The sequence below is a fragment of the Neophocaena asiaeorientalis genome, unplaced genomic scaffold (assembly GCF_003031525.2).
Source record: "Neophocaena asiaeorientalis asiaeorientalis breed wild unplaced genomic scaffold, Neophocaena_asiaeorientalis_V1.1 scaffold670, whole genome shotgun sequence".
NCBI classification, from domain to species: domain Eukaryota; kingdom Metazoa; phylum Chordata; class Mammalia; order Artiodactyla; family Phocoenidae; genus Neophocaena; species Neophocaena asiaeorientalis.
The window spans coordinates 1,075,528-1,101,202 of NW_020175080.1; the positions used below are offsets into that span (position 1 = coordinate 1,075,528).

Here is a 25,675-nt window from a genome sequence, read left to right on the forward strand (position 1 = left end):
AATGTCACAATCAGATTTTCTTTCGATGATTAAAACAATTTAATTAATTGATACTCAACTTTAATCAATACTCAGGTTATCTTGTATTAAAAATCAGAAAAATAAAACAGATTTAACCTAAATGCAATTTAGGGAAGAAATGCAGGACTAATAATACGGAATAATAGCTGCACTTCTTCAGCTAACTCATTAAAAAATGCCAATTAAACATTTTCAGTCAAATTTTATTAAAAAAAAGCAGCAGATCAACATTACAATTCAAGAACCTAATCTAAATATGCACTTGACAATGAAGCACATCTGAGTATGGAGTGAAAAAAGTTTTTTCCAAAAAACCATCAAACGTATTCATCTCCAGATACCCAAATAATAAATCACTTCTGCAGGCCGTCTATTGAGTGGAATCATAAACAAAGAACAGAAGATTTATTGCTGTGAAAACAAATCTGTAGTACAGTAGTATGAATCTTGGGTATTAAACATAATCAGTTGAATCAAGTTAGGAAGTTGAAAATCTAATAAGAAATTTGCGTGTGAGAGAAAGTCCACAAGCCAGTTGACCCAAGAGCAACTGAGATATCAAACTTGTTCAGTGAAACCAGACATTATTTTAAATCTCCATTTTTTGAAGGCAATTAAAAATTACAATTCCAACAGCCCACAAACCAAATAAAAAAAACAACTGTAGAAAGCAATTAAAACTACGTTCAAGGAGCCACTTTTTCAGCTCAATTTCAGCACCCCAAGGAAAAAAAAAGCATCCATGACTATCACAGATGAAAACAGAATGAAATGTCATTGGAATCAGTTATTTTCCCCCACTGAGGTATAAAATCTATATAGAAATTTGATACTATACTATAACAAATTGTACTTCTCATAGTTCTGTTTTAATTTCCTTTAAACCCTGTTTAATATAGTCTTTTTAATTGTTGTAAAAATGTTTTCATGATTCTGAATCTGGTTCCAGTTCTTTTTCATTTATTTTTATATCAATATTTAATATACTGGCTACCAGTTCTAATCAGAAAAAAAATCTTGGACATCTCTTCATTATAACAGCACATTCAGCAGAAATGACTGATGTGCAAGCAAACCATAAAAGGTGCAGCTCTCTGGAAAGCACATTTCGTAGATTGTTTCAGTCTGAATATGCTTTACAATGATTCTTGATGAAAGACTCTTAATCTTGTAAACATCAGTGTGTACAATCTCGCTACTAACGTAGTTTCACGTCCTTGGACAGGAAGGCCGGTTCACAGGCTAGTGAAAGAGAGAGCAGTTTAAGTTTTAATGGCTGATAAACCTTACATCCTGCAGGAGGAAAGCACTTTTCCTTTTTTGCTACTTAAGAATGTGGCAGAAATGTATGCTGAGGTAGCCCAGTCAATCCTTATTTTTTTCTTTTTTTGTAAATTTGGTCTCAGAATATTTCTGGAAGGGTTACATTTCAAAGAAGCCACTGCTGGGACCGGCTTCCATTGCAGTCTCTAATGCTGGGCACCTGGCTGTCCTCTTCTGTGGCTTTATCCAGGCACTGATTACTGTTCACATGCTGCAGGGTTAATTTCTGAAAATGACAGGAACGAAGTCTTAATATGAAAGTGGAAAACAAAACCAAAACACCTCAACCATTTTTTGTGATTATGAAATTCCTCTGTAGAAAAGGGTTTTGTTTTTGAAATACAAATTACTTAAGACAATGGAGAAATGTATCTGTGTAAAGACAGCATTAAGAGCTACGTCGGGGGAGAAAGGCACTGGGGGTACAGTGCATTCTGCTGGATTTGCAGTCAGATGACCTCAATTCTAAGTCCCAATTCTGCCATAAGCTCTGTAATACTGTGAGAAATTTTACTTTTTTGTGCTTCAGTTTCCTAAAAAAGTGATCAGATTAGTGATTCCTAATTTAGGATCCTCAACCTATTTTCAAAAAGCTATCTCAAAACTGCTTCGTTTTCCCATGATAAGGCTGTTCAAATTAATTCTGTGATTCCAAGTTTCAAGTCTTTAGAAACTCAGGTCTTTTTGAAGACTCGAAATCGTAAGATTTACACAACAGTCCTTAATAAGTGGCTGACAGATGTGGCTATATACCTTCCTCTCTACTTGTCTGCATTCCGGACTTGATGCTGTCATGCTGATTTTTAGGATAATTTCAAAAGAACATGACAGATAAGAGTTAACAGACACACACTGACCATACTAATGAATCCGATACCAAGCCCCGGTCAGGTGAAGAACTCCAAAGCAGCTATGTAGGAAGTTGCATTAAGCGTTATCCTAATAAGTATGTAACTATAAGGAAATATGTTTATTTATTCACACATTTTTACTCACAGCTCTATTTTAATGTAATTCTTTTATCTCATTTAATTTTCATAAGGAACATTTCATTTCCATAAGGCCTCTTTTGTACCTATTTGAACTTCAAAGCAAAACCTAACGACTGTATACAATACAGCTCCTTTAGCTTTCAGTCACTTCTGTGTTATGGTCCATGTGGAAGCTGGCAAAAGGCAGTGCACATTCGCAGATGTCACAGTTTACTCTCAACACTGACTTCAGTAATACCGAAGGGTCAGTGTTAAGATACTTTACTTTAGCTCCAATAAATGCATAACAAGAAGACCGGGAAGGGCTTCCCTGGTGGCGCAGTGGTTAAGAATCTGCCTGCCAATGCAGGAGACATGGGTTCGCGTCCTGGTCCGGTAAGATCCCACATGCCACAGAGCAGCTAAGCCCATGCGCCACAACTACTGAGCCTGCGCTGTAGAACCCATGCTCTGCAACAAGAGAAGCCACGGCAATGAGAAGCCTGCGCACCGCAACGAAGAGTAGCCCCCGCTCTCCGCAACTAGAGAAAGCCTGCACAAAGACCCAACGCAGCCATACATGCATACATACATACATACATACATAAAAAGACCGGGAAAAGTCAGCATGGCTGGGGCTGTTTTTACTTTTATGCAGATGCTGTGTAGTTTGTTTTGAGGGGATGCACTTTGCAGTCAGACATTTCTGTAGTGAACCCCAGATTTGTCACATGTCAACAACATGCCCCTGAGCAAAAACCTCTCTCAGCCCCAGGTTCCTCATCTATAAAATGGGGACAAGGGGACAAGGATACTTCTAGAGTTGTGCGGAAACGTTAAGATAATGAACAGAAAGTGCCGCCCAGCTCAGAGGCGCTCACTACAACATCCTGAGCAGCCGCGGACACAGTCTGGCAGCCCCAAGAGCGCCGAGCTGAAGCACACAGCTTGCTGCTAAGGCCTTTGGTCATTTGTAAGACAAAAACAAAGCACTTTAAAAAGAACCCCCCAAACATTCCAGAAGGCCCTTCAAAGCTTCTCTGAGTGGCCAACTTCACCAGGCCCACTGTCAGTATTAATAAAAACAAAAAAACACAACAAAAAACTTAGTTGGGAAATTGGTCTTTATCACCCTAATTTTTAAAAATGTCATTATTTCACTTATTGAGAATCATTAAAATAAACTTGTAACAAAGAGGTTATTGATACATGCTGGGTATTAACTGCTCAAAATTAAGACAGAATTCCTATAATTTCAAGAAGCTAACATCCCTTCAGGAGACCAGGACTCTGGTGAAGAGCCCTGTTCCAGACACAGCTCTCTGGCTGCTGACAGCAGGGGCAGAGTTCTGTGGCTCGTGACTCTGTGGGGACTGTGGTCACCGTACTCAGCAGAGGATCCATCAGCATGGACTAGTTTCCACACAGAAAGAGTGTAACTAAGGCAACAGCCTAATTTGTAACCTCTGAAAGGAGGATGAAAGCTATAGTTATCATCACATAAAGTCCACCTGCAACCTAGAAAACAAGTAATTTGCCGCCCTCTACCTCTAATCTCTAGACATAACTGTGTCAAAATCTACATTTTCATTCCAGAAAGGACAGCTACAAGTAGTCAAAGCAAAAGAGCCTGGTGTCGTAAACTCTCCGCAATGTATACTATAAACAAGACTTAAAGATATAATATACAAATTTAATAGAAGGCAGTATGGTATTGTGCAAAGAATCCTGGATTAAGAATCCCAGGTCTGTCTGAGATCTGGTAACACCATTTACCTGCTCTGTGACCTTGGGCAATTAACTTCCATTCTGGGCTTCAATGTCTACATGTATTAAAAACAATGTCCTGAATTTTATTTCTAGGGTTCCTTTGAAATCTAAGATTTCATGACTTTAGATTATACATTACTGACCTAAGTGTTACTCTTCCAGACTGCAGTTTTCAACTGATGGAGGCAGGACAACTCTGATGGGCCATCCGGAGCTCCCTGTGCAGTCAGCTCAGACTGTGGGACCCACATCGCAGCTTGACTCCTCCCTCTGCCAATTCTTCTGTCTCCCTTTTCACAGGTGTTGATCTGAAGGATGCTCCCTAATAAACATCCTGAATACTAACCTTGGAGTGGAGTCTGCTTCTGGGAGAACCCGGACGGCAATACTAGAATTTAATCTCAGGGAAGACACCTTGCAGAGTGCTCCAGGGGTTTTAAAACTTTACACTCATAACTGGTTCTTTCAAAATATCCTAAATCACTTCTAGCTCTTTAATTTCTAAGCAAACATTTACTTTTGAATAACTGCTGTGGTAGACTGTGTATCTTATACACAGTCTGCCAATGGCCATTCCCACTCCCTGTCTCCTGGCCACATCACACCATAAAGACTGGAAATACAAATGCCTGCTTTCCCAGCCTCCCCTTATAGCTGCGGGATCACTATGAGATGAAGTTCTGGCCCATGGGGCACAGCAGAGCCTGCTGCAGGGGATCCAGGAAAAGCTTTGGCTTTCCTGATAAACAGCAATTCAAGCAGTAGTGCAACGTTGCTCTTCCCTTCTTCCTGTCTTGAGTGGGGTGTGACGGTGAGCACTGTAGCAGCCTTCTAGAGGCCACAAGAAAAAGCCAAGAATATTGCTGCAACGTTATCCCTGACATCACTGTATCACTGAATCCATGCCAGAAGCCACTTACATCCAGACTTAAGAAAAAACTAAACCACTATTTGTTCATGCTACTATAAATAGGTTTATATTACCTAATTATACATACCATCATTTTTCAATGAACATATACAATTGGGAGGCTTTTTAATTTTCAAAATATTTTGGCTTCACATTGACTGTGGGGTGCCACTGGCATTTACTGTCTGGACTCAGAGATGCCATATATCCTGCAGGACCTGGGGCAGCTACATCCAAAATGGCAACAGCATGCACCATGGAAAACCCTGCAACAGAATATTCAGGCCACTTCCAATAGTCATATTAACTGAGCTACTGCTCGCTCGCGCTCTCTCTCTCACACACACACACACACACACACACACACTTTTTTTTTTTAAACTATAGTTTGATACTGTGAAGGGAGACCCAGGATTTATAAAACATGGTCTTTGCCCTCCAGGATCTAACTAATAGTGGAGAAAAAGACTGGTAGATAAATAACTACAAAGAAGCACAGAATTACAGGGGTCAGAGACAATTGTAATTAAGACAGAGAGAGCTAATTTCTGGCTGGGATCCATGGAAGTGATGTCAATTCTGGGCTCTCAAGAACAGGCAGGATTTGTTAGGCAGATGGAACTGTATGATCTTAAATGTAAAATGGGAACGTACAGGATACGTTCAGGGAATAGCTGGTCGAATATGAAAAGTAGACCAGGGTTTGTATGTGATGCAGTATACGGAGAAAAGACAGCCAAAGTCACAACTTGGTTTGGACATCTCCACTGAGGGGGTAGAATGAAGCAGCGGAGTGAGCCAAGCAGACAAAAGAAGTAGAGAAAAAGCGAAGAGAAGAAAGTAAACAGTAGTGCATCTAAAGCCAATGGATACGAGGATTTTAAAAGAGCATCTGCTTAGCAATAGTAAATACTACAGAGAAGTTAAGAAAAAGAGACGGGAATGTCCTGGCTTTGCATCCAGGGGCTGTTTCTATATAGTGTCAGACCAAGGCAGGAGCCAGGTTGAAGAACCAGAGGCACAAGTGCCAGCCATTCACTCACCATCATACAGCACAGGAGAAAAGTAGGATGGTATGTACAAAATAAAATAGGAACAAAAGTCTGTCCCAACATGAAGAAGAAAACCAGTGCTTGTAAGCGGAAGAAAAAGAACCAGAGAAAGGCATACTGAAGATGCTGGTGCTGGTTCCAGAACCATAGAGCAAAAAAGCATAAGTTGGGAGGTTAGCCAGGTATGAGGAAAGGAAGAGAGGTTTACTGGAGATGCTTTGATTGCTTTTAAGTACCTCTATTTGAGTACAACATAGAGCAGGTGGGGAGAGGGAGTGGCTCCAGAGGAAAGCAAAGACAAATAGTTTTATTATATATGTCACTGAAATATCATTAAGCCAGAGAATTTCATTAATTAAATCTCACCTTTTACCTCAATGTTTAATTCGGTAATTTTAAAAGCTTACTTAACCGTTCCATTTCTACCACAGTGGCTGGCAAAGCTTAAGAACATACGGAGGGAAGAGTGATTACATAGTAACAACAAGGACCCAGGGACTGGAGGCAATTCTAATTTAATTACTGGAGAGATTAAAACATGTTTATTTTACTTATATTGCTTTTCCTATCTGTCAATTCTTGGAATATAAGAACAATTTGATCCATATGCAGATTCCACAAGAATTCACTCTTTTAGATATAAAGTATTTTATACAATACACCCAATGACACCCAATTTTATTCCTATATTCAACTGGATAACTTACCACCGGATCATACTCCCAGAGCTGGTTGCCTTTTAGGTGGTGGCATTTGAGCATTGTGACTGGGCCATTAAGTTTGGAGACATCCAAGCAAAGGTCATCTGTTCGAATTTCTTTGTTGGCAGTGTAAGAGAAAACCTGAAAAACAAAAATGCACACATATAAGCTTTAACAGCAAAATAAATTAGCGTTTTATATGCCCAAGAATCTGGCAGAGAAAAAGACAAGTATTTCAAGATACATGCTTTTTGAACTTTATTAGTGTAATGGAGAATAAATGACTCAGAAAAGACACCACTATTTTTGCAGAGAAGAAAAAAAAATGATCTTAAGTTCTCTGTATATACTGAGTGTACTGTCAAGGGTTGTCATCTGTTTGACTAAAAAGGGCAGAATAAATCTCATGTACAACAATGTAAACACAGTTCTCAGTGGCCTCTCCCGTTGCGGAGCACAGGCTCCGGACACGCAGGCTCAGCGGCCATGGCTCACGGGCCTAGCTGCTCCGCGGCATGTGGGATCCTCCCGGACCGGGGCACGAACCCGTGTCCCCTGCACCGGCAGGCGGACTCTCAACCACTGCGCCACCAGGGAAGCCCTGAGAGGGCCTTTCCTTTTACAAATGTTTCATTTAAAAAATAATCATTAGATTGAAGGCTCTATTCTCCTAAAGGTCTTTATTATTTTCTCTTTAAAGGTAGGAAAATATTTCCTGAATGATGTCATGAAATAAAAAAGGAAGAAGATGAAAACAAATCCAAAAATTACCCCTTTAAAGCTTTACTAAAATACTCACCTGATTACCTCCCATACCGTGACAGTTAAAAATTCCAACTTTTTCATTCTCTTTTCTAGCCATGTTATCTAGACACTGATTTGTTTCCACATTTCGTATCTAGGGGGACAATGAATAATGAAAAATATCATGAGTTAGAGAGGTTAACTAGACAGACACATACATATCTAACACACACATTAAAATCGATCTAAACTTCCCACTAAATCTCTTAATTCCTTAGGTAAGGGCTATGAGTTGGGAGGGAAAAAAAAATCACTGTCTGGCTATCTAAGATTCTGTGATCTAGAAAGGTCTTACTATTTATATAAGTAATTTTTGTGTTTCATGGAGAAATCCTTTAAGTTCTTTCTTTCTTTCATCCCAAACTGTTCTTCTATGATTTGTATTTAACTCAGTAAGCTCTAGTTTGCCTAATAATTTAAAGCAACTTAACAGCTCCCTGTGGACACTGTTTGCCACCAAGATAAGGGGGCATTACTATTGATAACTACTTTGATGACTTCTTAGGAGGCTCAAGGTGGGTATTTTCTAAGCAAAGAACCTGGAACTTGGCTTAACTGGAAAGCCTAAGCATGGTGTGTAGTGTAAACACCATTCTTCCATTAGTTATTTGTCAGTTACATAAAAAAAGTTGAATCAGTCATCTGAATTAGGAAGAATATTTTAAGCACTGATATATTTTTTTCCTCTGAACCACTACAGTTTAAAAGCATATGGCAAGTTAATAGACATTTGTAAAGTTCTAAATCTGTTGTCATGGGTGGTACTGTCAGCAGGTAAGCCGGAAGGGAGAAGTGGGACAAACTATTATCTGTCATGTCATGTAGATAGAAAAGGAGTAATTGTGTGTGACAGATAAACTGGGGGGAAAGTTAAAACCACAAATAACCCATTTATTTTTATAAACGTGTACAGTCTACATATTATTCCACTATTTTAATAAGGCACTAACAAGTCCAGATGCATTTTTTTCTTATAAAGATACAATAGCATAAGTATGAATAACTGTATTATTCCCAGAGGATCAGAATAAGAACTGGGGCTTTGGCAAAAGAGAGGCCTGGGTTTAAGTCCAAATGATCCAAACCCTCTGAGGACAATTTCCTAAGAAAGACTAGTCAGCTCTATGTTGAGGTTGGGTAAGACAGTGCATCCACATACCTACTTCGGAGTCTAGCACGTAGTGGACTCAGAAACAGTAATAATCTGTGCTGCCGCCTTATCGCTAGTCAACTCCGTCTGGCTCTTCCACCAAAACCTCAAACTCAGTTCATGCAAGAACAGGATTTTCCAACTCCTTAATGCTAATACTTCTTCACCCGAACATTTTAACATACCCCTGCCACTCCACCCCTGACCCTGAGGAGTGCTACCTAAAACAAACCTCCATCATCATTCCTCCATATATTCCCCTCTTCCCCTGATACCCCTAGTTTTATTAATAATCCCACAAGCTGTCAAATTATTCAAGCTGGAAATCCCAAGGCCTTTTTTTCCTGGGTGTAACATATCACATCAGTATCCAGGAATTCTTTTACCACGTAATGCACATCATCTTTTTATCCGTTATTTTAAAGCAGAAACCTATTACCTCATAAATAGATTTTATAAAAGGTTTTATAGTTAGATACAATTTTACATAAAACACACCTTTCTTCACCTTAATGGATAATCAATTAATACTTGATGATCATGGCTATCTTACTTGACAAAAAATTTAGTTCAAATTTTGACAAGGTGAGTCTTTATCTCATATATTCATATAAAACAATTATTTCCTTATACTTTTGAAAAAGTTACAAACTCCCCAGTCCTTTGTTTTCCTCAATTTTTTTCTTTCAAATATAGATGTAGAGGTTTCTGAAGAAAGGTGATAAATGTCACAGAAATGATTAGGGAAGAACCAACATTATTGTCAGCTTCTCCCTCTCACATGGAATGGGTTTTTTTGGTTAAATAATTATCTTTTATCAAACTTAATATAATAAAAATTAAAAAAATAAAATTCTCGGGCTTCCCTGGTGGCACAGTGGTTGAGAGCCCGCCTGCTGATGCAGGGGATGCGGGTTTGTGCCCCGGTCCGGGAAGATCCCACATGCCGCGGAGCGGCTGGGCCCCTGAGCCATGGTTGCTGAGCCTGCGCATCAGGAGCCTGTGCTCCGCAACGGGAGAGGCCACAACAGTGAGAGACACGCATACCGCAAAAAAATAAAAAAATAAAAAATAAAATTCTCCCCAAATGTAACTGGACTTCCTATCACTCAGTAACTATCTTATAATAAATCAACTTTGGCTATTCTGTTTCCATAACTGATGTTGCTAAAAATTACAGCAAATAAATTACACTTACTCTGCACTAGGCATTGTTCTATGAGTTTTACCTGTAACAGCTTATACCACCCTTACACCATTCCTATGAACAATTCTGGATTGTTTTCTGACATAAGAGATCTGAGCCTCCAACCCTTGAGGATACTACTGACAACTAGATGTTAAAAGTAGAGTTCTCCAAGGATTGGAAACCATTACTTCCCAACAACTGTTTTGGTGACAATGAACCTTGATCAGCAAGACATGGCCCAGCTGAGACGGGTGGTCAGAGCGTGGGTGGGCCTCTGGTGGGGCCTGATGGTACTTCTCCAAAGTGCAGGGGAGGGATGGAGAGAAGCCCCGCACACTCGGTGAGGAAGGAACTTCTGTAGAAGGGGAGCTGTGATGTTTGGTCCCTGGGCAGAGAGGATTCTGTCTGGCTCAACGCATAAAGTGGCATCTTTGAGCTGCTCTTCAGGCTGGTTTTTCCACACGTTAGATTGCTAGCGAAGACAATTTTCAGGGAATATCCTCCTCCTTTGAAGTAATACATGTGGGCTACCTCACCTACAGAGTGTGTGAGATGATTTTTGAAGGACATGAAAAACCAGGATGACTAGGGGTGAGTTTTGGGAACAATTCTGTTCTTTATGATGTCAGGAGACAGTAGATCATTTAATAGGTTTCTTTGGTGGGAGTTAACTTTGAAGAGTCTGGGGAAGGGAAAAATTAGGAACATTAAAAAAAAAGTTGAATCAGATGTTCAAAATGGTAATTCTATACAGCTTTAAGGCTATGTAACCAATTACCAGCTTTCTAGTGAACTATGGAATGGTGGTGATAATACTTGTTTCAACGTTCATATTGGAATGGAAATAGGTACCAGACTTGGTTACTCAAAATCTGACACTTAAAAAAAGTCATAACAATATCTGAATGATGCAGTCAGGGAAAAATAGCTGCACTTTCAAGGTGTCTGGAGGCAGATGGGTAGGCATGAGAGCTCAGGGTCGGGGGACACGCAGAGCTGGGCCTCACGCCCGGCTCCACCTGCCATGCGACCTTGGCAGGTCAGTACTCTAAGACAGTGATTCCCAAAACCATGATTTGAACAACTGAATAAACTGGTTTTCAGTATCTGCCACTGAAAAAATGATTTTGTGATCAAGCATGTTTGGGAAATACCAGATTAACAAATTTGAATAGGTTTTCTTTACTGAAGGACTTCTCAAAGTCTTTTAACATAGACTCTTGGTAGGGACGGGGACTGATAGTACAGAAGGATATAATGCTGCTTTTTATAAAGCAGCATTTCCCAAACATTTTTGGCCATAAAATCCACCCCTCCTCCCCTATCCCTTGCCTTTCTAACAGGCACCTTGAGAGATATCAGACACCAGCATTCTTTAGAACATAGTAAGTGGGAAATGTTGCTGTACAAACCTCATTTTCTCATCTGTAAAACAGGGATAACACTCTCTCTCACATTTGCTGAGATCCCTTAGCGAGGTAACACATACAGAGACCCAGCAGAAACCGACACCTAGTAGGTCCACAATAGCTGCTGGTTCTCCTTAACTCAGGTGTACAACAGCTGTCACTAAAATATTATTTTCAACCTTATGAGTTGATGATTGTGAATGCACTCATTCCTGGGAAACCAGGCAAGAAATCAGAGCCTAAGTTTCTTGGTTTCTGCTATAGTCTCCTCCAGAATCCTGGCACCTTCATTAGGGTAGACAATGTAAGCAGTTAAAGGATTCTTGGAATCTACTATTACGGAATCTAGATTTACTTTTTCCCTCTCTGCCATGAGGGTAATACTGGTTAGATACGAGAAAGGGTATGAGTGTTAGTCGTTAAGAGCACAAGCTCTCAAGCCAGACTGCCTGTGTTCAAATCCTGTCTCTTCCATTTTGTGGTTGTGACCTGAGCCGTGCTGCTTAAACCATTTATTTGTGCCTTAATTTACTTACCCGTGAAGTGGGGGAAAATAGCACCTATCTCAGAGTGCTGGGAAATGAGTTAATATTTGTAAAGCATCAGACTGGTGCTTGACATAAAGTTCATGCTCAGTAAATTTTAGGGTGGAAAAGTAAATGGTCAGTCATAAGCCTGGCTAACCTGTAAGAGTCTGGATTATTTGCTTTCTGTGTCTGCTGTTTAGACAATTCACCTCTTGGATTAACAACAACTAGATATCACAATGAAACACATTTATTCAGTTCCAGGTCCCTACAGGAGCTATGAGAGCCAGACTTTGTGGAGCCAGACGTGCTAAATGTACACATTCCGATTTCCCTTTCTGCTCTAAAATCCTATGACTTCAGGTTTCCCTGGGCCCTTGTAACATGACAAGAGGTACCTGATAGGCTAAATTCCAGTCCTAGCAAAGGAAGGCTCACAGAGGTGGAGCTATCACAAGCACAAGCTCCCTAGCTGCACTTTGGCTGGTGCTCGAGAACAACCCCAGTCCCAAAATCAGAGGTTCGACCTGATAGTGTGGCCTAGTATTAAGGACATAAATGCTTAAGACCAGCTGCTTAGTTACTAAGGTAATAACAAGCAGGCCACAGAGGGTAAAATCTGTTCCTTATATAGAAAGACGGCTGGCAAGAGGCAGGTAAAAGGCAAGCTTGCCTAGGCAATCATCTACTGTGTGTTAGACAGGTGGCTCTTTGTAATATGCCTATATTCTGACCTAGCTAACAATGCCTAGGTGTTGTCCAAAATTGGGTCAGTTCTGAAAAAAAAGCTCCTCATTCTTTATTCTGAAGGCAAGCAACTGCTATCAATCTTCCCATGGCATCACCCACGCTGGGCCTTTCTTGACTGGAATGAGGCTCCAGCAAAGGGAATGGATACTCACTAATGAGACAAGGAACTCCGCATACCCTCGCTTGTTTGAGGTGACTTCCTTAAACCACAACAAAGTTCAGAGGCAGGGAGCTCAGGTTAACCATGAAGTAGCCTTAGGAACTACCAAGGACAAACAAGGAGTCTGTGCTCGCTTTGGCACTGGAGACACTGCAACCAGGCTGATCAGTTTCTAACTCACCACCGCGCAGCTCCCCACTGTGACCTAGCTGCTCTACTGCATCCTACTTTTCCACGTTACATCTCCTCCTCTTTCCCCCATCACCAACACCCGCTCTTTACTCTCAGCCAACGATCTTGTGTTCAGCTGAAGAAACAAAGCTCACCAGAGAAGTCCCTCACACTCCCACCTCAAACTACCAGCCTCCAGCTCTCAACCCACAATTCGCCTGACTTGGCCCCGGCCCCCGCTTCCTTCCAGCTGCGTGGATGAACTGCCCGCCCTCCAGCCTCTACCTCCACTGTGCACCACAGCCCATTCCCCCACCTACTAAACGTGACTCCTGGACTCCTGCAAGCAGCGGCTCTTTTCTATCTTCACATTTTCTCTTTTGTGTCCTTGGCATCAGCACAGTTTCATCTTAGCAAAAATAAACAGAAAAACCCTTCTTTAACCCCATTTACCCCTCCAGCTGCCACTTATTTCTCTGTTCAGCTTTACAGCAAAATTTCTTATCCACACTCATGATCTCCACTTCCTCTTCTCCTGATCTCCTGTGAAGCCATCAGATTCTGTCCCTACCAATCTCTACCAGAACCCACTTGACACAGTGAGATGGAGCCTCCTGACAATGTTTCCCTCACCAATCCAACGGCGGTTCTCAGGACTTGTCTCCCTCCTTTCTCTGCAGTGTTCCACACGATGGATCACTTCCCTCTTTCTTGAAGCAAGTCCTTCACTTACTGGGGCATCACTTTCTTGGTTCTTTTCCTATTTCAGAAATAGTAACTGTTTTTGTTTTTTGTTTTTGGCTATGCCATGTTGTTTGTGGGACCTTAGTTCCCTGACCAGGGATAGAACTCGTGCTCCCTGCAGTGGAAGCACAGAGTCCTAACCACTGGACTGCCAGGGAATTCCCTCTCTTCCTATTTCAATGCTCTCTCCTTCTCAATCTTTTTGGCTGATTCCTTCTCACCTTCACAATTTCTAAATTGTGGAGTTTTTTATGGCTTGGTCCTCAGTCCTCTTGTCCATCTACAATACATTCACTCCCCCGCAAGGTGCTCTCATGAAGTTTTGTGGTTTTAAAAACCACCTATATACTGCCAACCCCTAACTTTAGATCTCCATCGCAAACTTTTGTCCAAGCTGCAGGGTTTTTAATGCAAATATCTATCCACTATCTTTACCTGGATCAAATGTTAACATGTCCCAGACTGCACTGCTGAGCGCCTTCTGCACCTGCTCTACAGGCCTTCCCATCTCAGTAAGGCCAACTTCACTGCCCCAGAGTCTCAGTCAAAATCTTAATATAATCCTTGGCTATTCTTTTCCTTTCACCAATACACCAGTTCTACTCTTGTTCCCACAGAGTTCTTTTTGACATAGCAGACAATCTGATCCTTTTCAGTGAAAGTGTGCTCATCTCTCCCTGCAACTTCCCACCTCAGAACAAAACCCAAAGTCCTTACTATGGCCTACAAGCTCTATGTGATTTGGCCCTCACTACGTCTTGACCTTATCTTCTTCTGCTCTCCCCCTGTCCACTATACCCAGACAACTGGCCTCTCTGCTGCTTCTGGAATGTGCCAAAGTACATTCCTGTCTTAGGGCCTTTGCACTTGTTTTCCTTGTGCCTGGAACACTCTTTCCCCAGAAATTCATCTGACTTGCTCCTTCACTTCCTTCAGATCTCTGCTCAAAAATCACCTTATAAGAGAGGATTTTTTCAACTACTCCACATAAAAGAGCACCACCACTCCCGCCCACAAGTCATTCTTTCCCCTTTGTCCTTACCACCACCTGACACCGTGAATATTTTAAAAAAAAGAAAAATCTGTCTTCCTCCAGAGACTGTAAGATCCACAAGAGCAGAGACTTTATTTTATTCACTGTATTCCCAGTACTTAAAATAGTATCTATCAAATAGTCTGTATGCAAATATTTGTTGAATGAATGAAAGGAAGGAAGAAGTGACAACCTCCTGCAGATCGGGGGTGGGGGTGGGGGTCGACTTTTCCTGAGTGTCAGGAAGATTCAGTCCTGGGGTGGGACCTGGATGTGGCCCTGTCCACACAAATCATCATTCCCTGTTGTGACTTACAAAGAAAATTTTGCCCTTCTATCAATTCCTGTCACAAAAGTGTTGAGTTTTTCTTTTTTTCTATTTGGATTCACATGCCTTCAAAAAGTCAATTTTATAATTTAAAGGTTTATAAAGATTTGCAACGAACTGCAGACAGACCCAGTAAAAACAAAATTTCTTTACTATAAGCAATGCACTTTCATACAGTATTTCCTAAGCAATTAAAAAATGTTGGCCATAAGTAGCTAAATTGATTTATAAACCACTTCTGGGTTGTAATCAGAAAATTGAAAATCACTGCCTTGACCTAATAAAAAGAGGGACCTTGGGGAATTAGAAGATTATTAAGAAAGGAGAACCAGAATCTTTATGGCCCCCTGGCTTGAGGTATTGCACTGTAGTAAAGAAGAGGAAAAGCACTTTCTCAGTAGTAACACATAGTAGTCCAACACTTCTGCTCCAACAAGTAGAGGGAAAAACAGCTAAATTGCAGAAATCCTATTTTTGAGTCTATTAGAGAGCAATGGAAGCAATTAGGGTGAGGTGAACTATAATCCCAGAAAGGGAAGAGCCCTCCCTGGGTGAGCTGACAATCACCAGATGTCTTCCTCAGTAAGGACATTTGCTGATGGTGCAGGCTGAGGACAGGGTGTGGCCCAAAAGGGCCTTTTCCTCAAGGAAAGAGCACAGTGATGCTGGTTATGTGAAGGCTAGCATGACAAAATAAAAATCAGAGGAGCCCCAAATACGAGGCCATTCTCCTCATGGGACATTTGCTGTGCTGTCAGTGGATGGGAAGCTGTGGCTAAAAGGGAGAATGAAATCCTCCACATCTCAAGAGGGAAAACTGTCATTACATGTAGATGCCATGATACTATATATATAAAACCCTAAAGACTCCACACAAAAACTACTAGAACTGATGAACTAATTCAGCAAGGTAGCAGGACAGAAGATTAACATAACAGAAATCGGGTGCATTTCTTTACACTAACAATGAAATATCAGAAAGGGAAAGTAAAAAAAAACAATCCCTTTCAAAACTGCATTTAAAAAAAACACCTAGGAATAAACCTGACCAAGGAGGTGAAAGACTTATATGCTGAGAACTATAAAACATTAATAAAGGAAACTGAAGATGATTCAAAGAAATGGAAAGATATTTTATGCTCTTGGATTGAAAGAATTAATATTGTTAAAGTGGCCGTACTACCAAATCAATCTATAGATTTATGCAATTCCTATCAAATTACCCATGACATTTTTCACAGAAGGAGAACAAATAATCCTAAAATTTATATGGAACCATAAAAGATCCAGAATTGCCAACGCAATCCTGAGGAAAAAGAATACAGCAGGAGGCATAACTCTCCCAGACTTCAGACAATTCTACAAAGCTACAGTAATCAAAACAGTGTGGTTTTGGCACAAAAACAGACATATGGATCAACGGAACGGAATAGTGAGCCCAGAAATAAACCTACACACCTATGGTCAATTAATCTTTGACAAAGGAGCCTAGAATACACAATGGAGAAGAGACAGTCTCTTCAGCAAGTGGTACTGGGAAAGTTGGACAGACTGTGGCATGTAAATCAATGAAATTAGAACATACCGTCATATCATACACAAAAATAAACTCAAAATGGCTTAAAGACTTAAATGTAAGACATGATATCATAAAACTCTTAGAAGAGAATATAGGCAAGACATTCTCTGACATAAATCATACCAGTGTTTTAAGTCAGTCATTCAAGGCAATAGAAATAAAAACAAAAATAAACAAACGGGACCTAATCAAACCTACAAGCTTTTGCACAGCAAAGGAAACCTAAACAAAATGAAAAGACAGTCTATGGACTGGGAGAAAATATTTGCAAATGATGTGACCGACAAGGACTTCCAAACTGTACAAACAGCTCATACAACTCAATAACAACAACAACAACAGCAAAAAAAACCCAATCAAAAAATGAGCAGAAGACCTAAATAAATATTTCTCCAAATAATACATACAGATGGCCAACGGGCACATGAAAAGATGATCAACATAGCTAATTATTAGAGAAATGCAAATCAAAACTACAATGAGGTATCACCTAACACTGGTCAGAATGGCCATCATTAAAAAGTCTACAACTAACAAACGCTGGAGAGGGTGTGGAGAAAAAGGAACCCTCCTACACTGTTGGTGGGAATGTAAATTGCTGCAGCCACTATGGAAAACAGTATGGAGGTTCCTCAAAAAACTAAAAACAGAGTTGCCATATGATCCTGCAATCCCACAACTGGTCATATATCCGGAGAAAACTATAATTTGAAAAGATACATGCACCCCAGTGTTCACTGCAGCACTATTTACAATAGCCAAGACATGGAAGCAACCTAAATGTCCATAGACAGATGAATGGATGAAGAAGATATGGTACCTATATACAGTGGAATACTACTCAGCCATAAGAAATAATGCCATTTGCAGCAACATGGATGGACCTAGAGATTATCATACTAAGCAGAGTAAGTCAGAAAGAGAAAGACAAATACCATATGATATCACTTATATGTGGAATCCAAATTATGACACAAATGAACTTATCTACAGAACAGAAACAATCTCACAGATATAGAGAACAGACTTGTGGTTGCCAAAAAGGAGGTGGGTGAGTAGGGACGGATTGGGAGTGTGGGATTAGCAGGTGTGAACTATTATATATAGGATGGATAAACAACAAGGTCCTACTGTAGAGCACAGGGAACTATATTCAATATCCTGTGATAAACCATAATGGAAAAGAATATGAAAAAGAATGTGTGTGTGTGTATGCCTGTGTGTGTGTGTATATATATATATAAATGAATCACTTTGCTGTATAGTAGAAATTAACACAACACTGTAAATCAACTATACTTCAATAAAATTAAAAAAAAAATCTTCCACATCTCCTGGTGCTTAGGAGACAAATTCCTGCTAGACAGCAGACCTGAAAAAATAACAACTGGTTCCCCCCACTGAAAAAGGTGGGAGGCTAAAGTATACTAATCTCAAAACCTCAGAAAGGCAAAACTTTCAGGGTTGAGGAGACAAAGACCCCTCCAAGAAACATACATGAGCCAGAAGTGAACTAAGTCTTCCCTAAAACTGCAACCCAGCCCCACCTAGCTCAATCTTTGTTATGGATTGAATTGTGTCCCCACTCCAAATTCACATGTTGGAGTCCTAACCCCCAGAACCTCAGAATGTGACATTATTTGGAGACAGGTTCTTTACAGAGGTAATCAAGTTAAAACGAGGTCATTAGGGTAGGCTTTAATCCAATATGACTGGTGTCCTTATAAAGAGGGCAAATTTGGAGACAGACGCGTACACAGGAGAATGCCAAGTGAAGATGAGGGCAGAGATCAGGGTGACGCTTCTACACGCCAAGGAACACCGATGATTGTCGGCAAACCACTAGAAGCTAGAAAGAGGCAGAGAACAGATTCTTCACAGACCTCAGAAGGAACCAAACCTGCCCACACTTTGATCTTGGATTTCTAGTCTTCAGAACTGTGAGACAATACATTTCTGTGTTTAAGCCAGAAGTGGTATTTTATTATGGCAGCCCTATGAAACTACTAAAACCCCTGACTTGATCAGACCCCTGGACTAAAGAGAAGGACCCATTTAGATTTCCTACACACAGAGCACAGCTTTGGCTGGGAACCAGAAAGAACGGCTATCGACATTCTAGGAAAACAGTGGGACAGGGCACAAGAAATACTTCCTTGTGACCATCCTGGTAGTTATACCAGAAGGTAAGAAGGCAAGACTCTCTCACACCAGACCCTATACCATGGGCACCCACAAAGATTAAAAAGGCCAAACTCCAAAGCACAACTAATTGTGTTGGCTAATTATAACCACTAATATGTAAATTATTTCAGTTTCAAGAAGATCTGCTGCTGAATTCTAAGAGCAATGACTAAAGGCATCATCAGAGATAAGTATGCTAACCAATAGTCTTTCCAACCTCCATGCCCACGCTGAGATTTTGGACTCCCAAGGGAAAATAAATGGGTGTTAAAAATACAACTTATTATAAATGGTCTTTCAAGTTTCCTTGTCAGTTCTTTACAATTTATCTTTACTTTGAAGTTCCTCACACTTTAATTTGGGCTAATTAATGCTAGGACATTAGCTTTAGGAATATATGGTTTCAACTAAATGGGCCAGTTTGTTAAAATAAGAAGTCTATCAAAGACACTAATATACTGTAACAAAAGTCCAACTGTGAAAAAAAAAAAAAAAAAGTCCAACTGTGAAAGGTGAGAGGTAGAGCATTCTTATTTTAACAAAATATAACATGATAAAAAATTAATAAGTAGACTGCTTCAACTAACAAGAACTTTCTCACATTTGAGGTAACTTTAATACAAAGGTACTCCCTTGTTAGAAGTGTAACCTCTATTCTTTTTTATAAATCAGTGAGAACATAATAACCACACAGAATACACACACACACACACACACATATTTTTTTTACCTCTCCCAAAGAGAAATAGTGACGTGGAATCTGAGAATCGGGATAGATATTCTCTAGGTACCAAGAGAAAGGTCTGCATTGAAGTTTGTGTCTTAGACCAAGTCTTGATGATATATCTCCATAATCTACCTTTGTAACACCTGTTAAAAGAAATAAGTGACTGAATTATTAATGTTCCATTAGGTAACACATTTCTATTTATATATTGCCTCTAAAAAGCCAGTCAAACAGGAAAAGTAGTATCATTTTGGTGATGTGTGACTACACAAGTGACATACCATAAATCCCCCTCCCAAAGTATAAAACAAGGAAATATATGTGTTTTTCAAAGAAAAATTAAATTTATCTGAGAATGATATATATGCTAATAATATTACACACAAATGTAAGTTATATGGGGTCAGAAAAGTTTAATATTTGTTAAGGCAAAAACAGAAATAAAGACCAATTTTGCCCAAATATGAAAGAGGTTAAACAGAGCAATTGTTTCCAGTCGGGTCTCTCTCTCAGCTCACTGAATTGTGTGCGCTACCACTGCACAGTCTTGTAGGTGACTGAAGAGGATGGAATGGTAACAATGCCAGGCAGACTTATAGCTGATGGAACAGCTGTTGCCACAAACCTCAGAAGAGCAGAGAAAAACTCCTGGAGAGAAGTCCCTGGAGGCATGTTACAGGGCTCTGCACTGGCCTTGAAATACTTGACGCTTTCACATACACGTTAAATGTTGCAGTTAGGTTTAAAAAAAAAAAGAACATCGAAAGCACCTGGACCAATAGTGACTTCTGCAAGACTGGATCATGTATTGTTATTGTTAATGACATATACCAGGCATTCTGCTAAGCACCTTCTATATGTATGTGACTTCCTTTACTCCTTACAACAACCTATGAGGTAGGTGTCTCACCTCTGCTCAGAGGTTCTCTTCCACTCCTTCTTATCTCTCTGCAGAATGCATTAGGATCAGACCAAGAAAGTTAGTTTTGTAATTCTAATGCAAAATAATGCTAACCTGGAGAAATTATATAGAAGAAATTCTTGAATTCATCCATCCACACTTCTGCAAGTCGTCTGTTATTTTTATTGATAATCTGCCCCGTGCCTCCTGGAAACGTGTAGGGTGTAGCTTTCCGAAACACATGTCCAACGTGTGAGCAAGTAACAATCTCCAAAGTTCCTCCACACTGCCAAATCTGAAAACAACAGCAAAGAAGACCAGTTTTAAACACTGATAATTATATAAAAAAAAAAAAAACGGTTCACATCTTATTCAGTTTCATAGCTGGAATTTCACAGAATCAAGGGCGTACAGTGGAGCTCCTGCTATATGGTCCCAAAGCCAGTGCTTCCTCAATTTTTGGTTCTGATCAAACCAGAAGTTGAAGGTTAAATTCAGAAAGATAGGTAAATGCAAAATACAGAAAAGACTTGAGGTCCACAGCAGTATTTCTCTAACTGCAGGCCATCACTCTTACGAGGGTCATAAAATTCAAATTTGATGAACTGCAACCAGTACTAACAAGGACATACTGTTTCATGAAATGTTTATATTATGGGTTGTGTGTATATTTATTAATATGGTTCGTGGTCAAAAACTTTGACCATGCAGTATTCAGCCAGAGTCCTATCTGTTCCTCCTTCTCCAAACCTGTCACAACCTGTACATTAAACAGAACCTAGGAATCTAAACTTGATTACTCATGAGTTATTCAGTGGACAGTGAGAGCACACTCTATGGTGTTTGTGAGAATAAAAACAAAAAAGGGGTAAAAGAAAGATTAATTGGTTTCACATCCTTAACGAAATTATCCTTTCAAAATATACTTTTCCGTAAGTCAAACATCTATTTTCAATTAAAATACATTTTGAAAAATTTTGATTTTGTTAAATATTGTGTGCCTACCTTAACATTCTCACAGGATCATAAAGTGATACAGCTAAGTAGGATCTCCAAGATGATCTGGAGTTCAAACCTCTCCTTTTATAAAGAGCAAAGCTATCTACCAGGAACACAGCAAGCTAGCTGGGTTAGACTCCAGCGCAGTTCAGTGTGATTTCCACTATAGGCCATGTGTCTAAAGTTCATTATTTTCAGAAATACACTATGTCATTTTAAAAATATATTGTTTTTTGTTAACAGGAAATGCATAAGACTTAAGGTTGACTGGGTTACATTCATTTAGAATAATTTCAGAATTCTTTTGCCTTTTTCTTTTTATGGGGAAAAATATAAAGCTGGTAAAGTGACCAGGTTTAAATAAGAGAGAACAATTTTCAAACCAGAAGGACAAAGCATATTAAAGAAAGTGAGATTATGTTTTTGGCAGTTAAGTAACAAAGTAGCATCTACAAACTATGTGTTATTTTTGTTTATTTTTAGAGTTTGAATCACTTCCTTGAAAGTAACAAATTAAAGACAACAGGGGAATCTTGTATAAGTTTTACAGGTGGACTAGTAATATAACTAAATTATTTGCTTAAAATAGTTTATAATGAACCTTTAATAGTATCACCAAACTTTTTATGGGCTGAAGGCTGTGAAGTCTGATTAAACTCATATTAAATTCACTTTTTAATTTTTATTTAGAGATAACATAAATATTTAAAGCATATCCATATTTGAGGTTATACAGATTACTTTTTTCAAAGGGAACTTACCCTAAAGGAAATTTCTAGGTTTTCTCCTCCCCAAATATCCATTCCAGCATCATATGTTCCAATTTCCTGAAAGTAATCTCTGTCTATTGAAAAAAGGCCTCCTGCCATTGTAGGTGTTCTGAAATTCAATCATAATACTATACCGTTAATTGTAACAATTTAAAATTTACTATCAGTTTTTGTTTTTAAAAGTAGTTTTATAACTGTTTGTAACTACAGAATAAATGCTTATTCTCACACTCTGCAGAAACTTTCACAGGCTCCCAGGGCTTTCTTTGTTTTTGTGCTGGACCTGCACCCCCGTTGTGCTGTCACAGCTCCTACCTGGACATCCTTCTCTGCCTGGACACCCTTCCCTGCCCAGTCCCAAGGGCTCTTACTGTCTTCAGTACCTTTCTTGATCCTCAGGTCCTGACTGTGCTTCTACCCCAAACTCCTTAAATTGAAGCTATTTCTCATAATCCTCTCCATCTGACTGTGTATCTACTCCATAGTTCCAAGCAACCATAAATGCAGTTGACCACATCAACCAACTACACTCACGTTAGCAGCTCTAACACGCCAGGTTCTAAGGGGTGGCAAATATTGCAAAGATGTAAGACTAAACAGGATGAAAGCAATGAAGCCCTTTCCCTCAACCTTTAAGGAAGGAGATGAAGTACAGAATAAAATCAATATACTCCTCCTAAGTAAGGAGATCATCATCCTGACCAAGTATGGTAAATTCTCTGCCTCAAAACATGGCCTAGGTATGTAGAGTGGGTGCGAATAGGTAGAATTAAGCAGAGAAATGATAATGAAGGAGGATTTAAATAAATGAATACCAAATATTGGTTTCCTTGAAGAATGAATATGGAGAAAAATTGGGTTCCAACTAAGAGACCGTAATTAAGTTCCAGGGACAGAGGACACTATGGAGATCATATTTTAGGATGAACTGGCTACCTATGTAACCCTAAAACATACTCATTCCATGCACTGGTGAGGGTGGCAGCATTTGCTTTTCCAGTAGAAATAGTTGTTTCCACAAAGAAGTTAGGACTTACTTTGATTTTAGAAGAGAAAAAAGAATGAGAAAGTCTAATATCTTAGGAGTCAAAGGAAATAAATAGGCTGACACCCTGCATTATCATTTAGTGCAGGGGTTTCTTGACCTAGGTTTGGGGATCTCTCTAAATTTCCTAGACTTGTATGTAAACCCTTCTGTCTGCACATGTGCATCCCCGCCTCCCACCCCCAGTCCCACTTTAGAGAAGACTCAAAGCTTTTATCAGATTTTTCAAAGAAGTCAATCATGTATGGAATGTTTAGTGACCCCTGGTTTAGACGGTGATTTGAACTGTCACCAAAAGAGTGGAAAAGTCCCTTCACTAGGAAAGGACTCGGGGTGGCTAGGGAGAAAGAACATAGAATTAGTGAAACCTCTCTTCAACTTTGTCAGAACTGGACTTAATTCAAAGGAAGACAGATCTGGGAAGCCTTCTCCTCTCCTGGAGAGGAGAAGGCTAAAAAGCCTGGTGCTGCAGGAACTCTCAATTACTACAGAAGCAGCAGGCTGACGCAACTGGAATCCTCGGATGGCTCAGAAGGCTCAAGGTCTCTATCTAAAGGTCCTGAATAGCACGAAGGTTTTTATCCCTTTCTGAAAAAAATCTATATAAGACCAAATATAGAACAAAAGAAAAAGCAGAAATGCATTAATGGAAATCCTTTTTTATACTTTTGTCAATTCTAGTTATTTTTATATTTGAAACAAGCTTTTTCTAACCTTATCAGATGGTACATGTCTGAATTTAAAATCTTACATTTTACATTTTATTACCCAGTTTTAGGTATTATTTTCACATATTGGCACTTACAATTAATTAAGGGATGGTTTAAGTTAAATATTATTATCCCTAACAACTGAATTAAAGCATAAATTATAGATTTGCAAAACACTGTTCATATGGGAATGAAAACATATGCATGTCACTATCATTTCTCACAGGCACTAGATTTATAGAAATGAAAAATTCAAATTTTATTAATTCATCAGAGAAAAAAAATCCCTCTTTGAAATAATGATATACATGAAAGATGGCTCTTAACTACATATATGGTGCACAAATCCTTCATGTCTTTCAAAATACACATATAATCCTTCTAATATGATCCCCAATGCTTCACAATCCCCTGCCAATAACACATTAGGGAAAATGTTTTGACAAATCAATTACCTCACAGGAAGAGTTCGATCACCTTTCCTTCTGTCCATTTCTCTTTGGGGAACAGGATACCAGCGAAAATTAAGCTTCCAGTTGAATCCACCATAGGTCATGTCAGAACCTGCCATGTACTCAAAAGTATCATCACTGATCACATCAATGATAGGACAGACCACTGTCTTCCTAAAATCATAAAAGCAAATTAAAAATCTTTTAAGACCTTCTTTTTTGAGGGCTATGGTAACAACTGCATAACAAGTGTATACTAGGTGTTTTTAAAATAAAAATACATTCTATTATGTTAAGGACAATGGTGAAAAAATTCCCTGCTATATCCTACCAAGCTAGCATCATACTTATTTATCACATTTATTTATAACTTATTGAAAATAACCTTCCATCCCTCTTCCATTCATACTTTTATATATTTGCCACATGTAAAAGTACTTCAAATATTTCTACAGTATTCAAAAATAACTTTTAATGACTACATATTTAATAATTCTAATGACTACATATTTAAGCTAACAATTTTCTTAATAAATGACTTCTGGACATTTGTATTTCTTATATATTTTTGCTATTAAGATACTAAGTGACCATGTTCATATATACAATATTTCACTTTTGCTTTAAGAGTGAACTTCCAGGAGTGAGATAAGCAAATTAAAGAACTTTTTGTGGCACTACTCATAACTTCTTTCCAAAAGTGTTATATGTATATACAGGTTCCTTATAATACTATCAACTTTGGATGCTATTTTCTTGCAATTTTGTTACTATAATAATGTTACACAGTATCTCTGGATTTAAAAAAATTATCTTTTCTAATGATTAGAAAGAGTATTTTTCCTGCAGTTTGTATTTCTTCATACAAATTGTCTGAACACGCACTCTGAAACATTCTTCTTTTGGTAGTGTGATTTTTATAAACTTGAAAAAACACATATGCCCACAGCCCCTTCTAAAAAACAGTGCCCTCTGCTCAGAGCCCTTTGGAGCCACATTTTAGAGTATGTGATATCCTCCCCATCTGACTGGTGTCTTATTTGAGAAATCTTTCCTTACTCCCAAATCATATTCTCCCATATTATCTTCAAAAAGAATTATATTTTTGCCTTTCATGTTTATCTTTAATCCTTATGAAACTGATTTTGGGTATTACATGCAGTAAGTATCCAACTTCGTTTATCTTCCTTATGGATGACCAATTGTTCTAGCACTATTTATCTAACGGTCTTTTTTTTTTCTGCTGCTGTAATCATAAGTGCCTGCTCTGTCATAAATCAAGTTTTCATAGAAAC

General features: G+C 39.1%; 1 protein-coding gene across 2 annotated transcripts in view; it reads right to left on the reverse strand.

Annotated features, from left to right (window-relative positions):
- Positions 1-203: 203 nt before the first annotated feature.
- GALNT1 (polypeptide N-acetylgalactosaminyltransferase 1) overlaps positions 204-25,675 on the reverse strand; it is a 69,551-nt gene continuing 44,079 nt past the window's right edge. The window contains exons 5-12 of one of the 2 annotated variants that reach the window (XR_003005808.1): positions 24,384-24,554; positions 22,165-22,282; positions 20,519-20,699; positions 19,507-19,646; positions 7,548-7,646; positions 6,755-6,889; positions 5,084-5,261; positions 1,439-1,570 (exon numbers count right to left, since the gene is read on the reverse strand). Coding sequence is in view for 1 of the 2 variants with exons in the window: in XM_024764144.1 (XP_024619912.1) it covers positions 1,451-1,570; positions 6,755-6,889; positions 7,548-7,646; positions 19,507-19,646; positions 20,519-20,699; positions 22,165-22,282; positions 24,384-24,554 (964 nt within the window). In the remaining variant the exon portion in view is untranslated. Of the gene's footprint in view, positions 1,571-5,083; positions 5,262-6,754; positions 6,890-7,547; positions 7,647-19,506; positions 19,647-20,518; positions 20,700-22,164; positions 22,283-24,383; positions 24,555-25,675 lie in introns of both variants that reach the window. The other variant, XM_024764144.1, reaches the window with a different exon arrangement.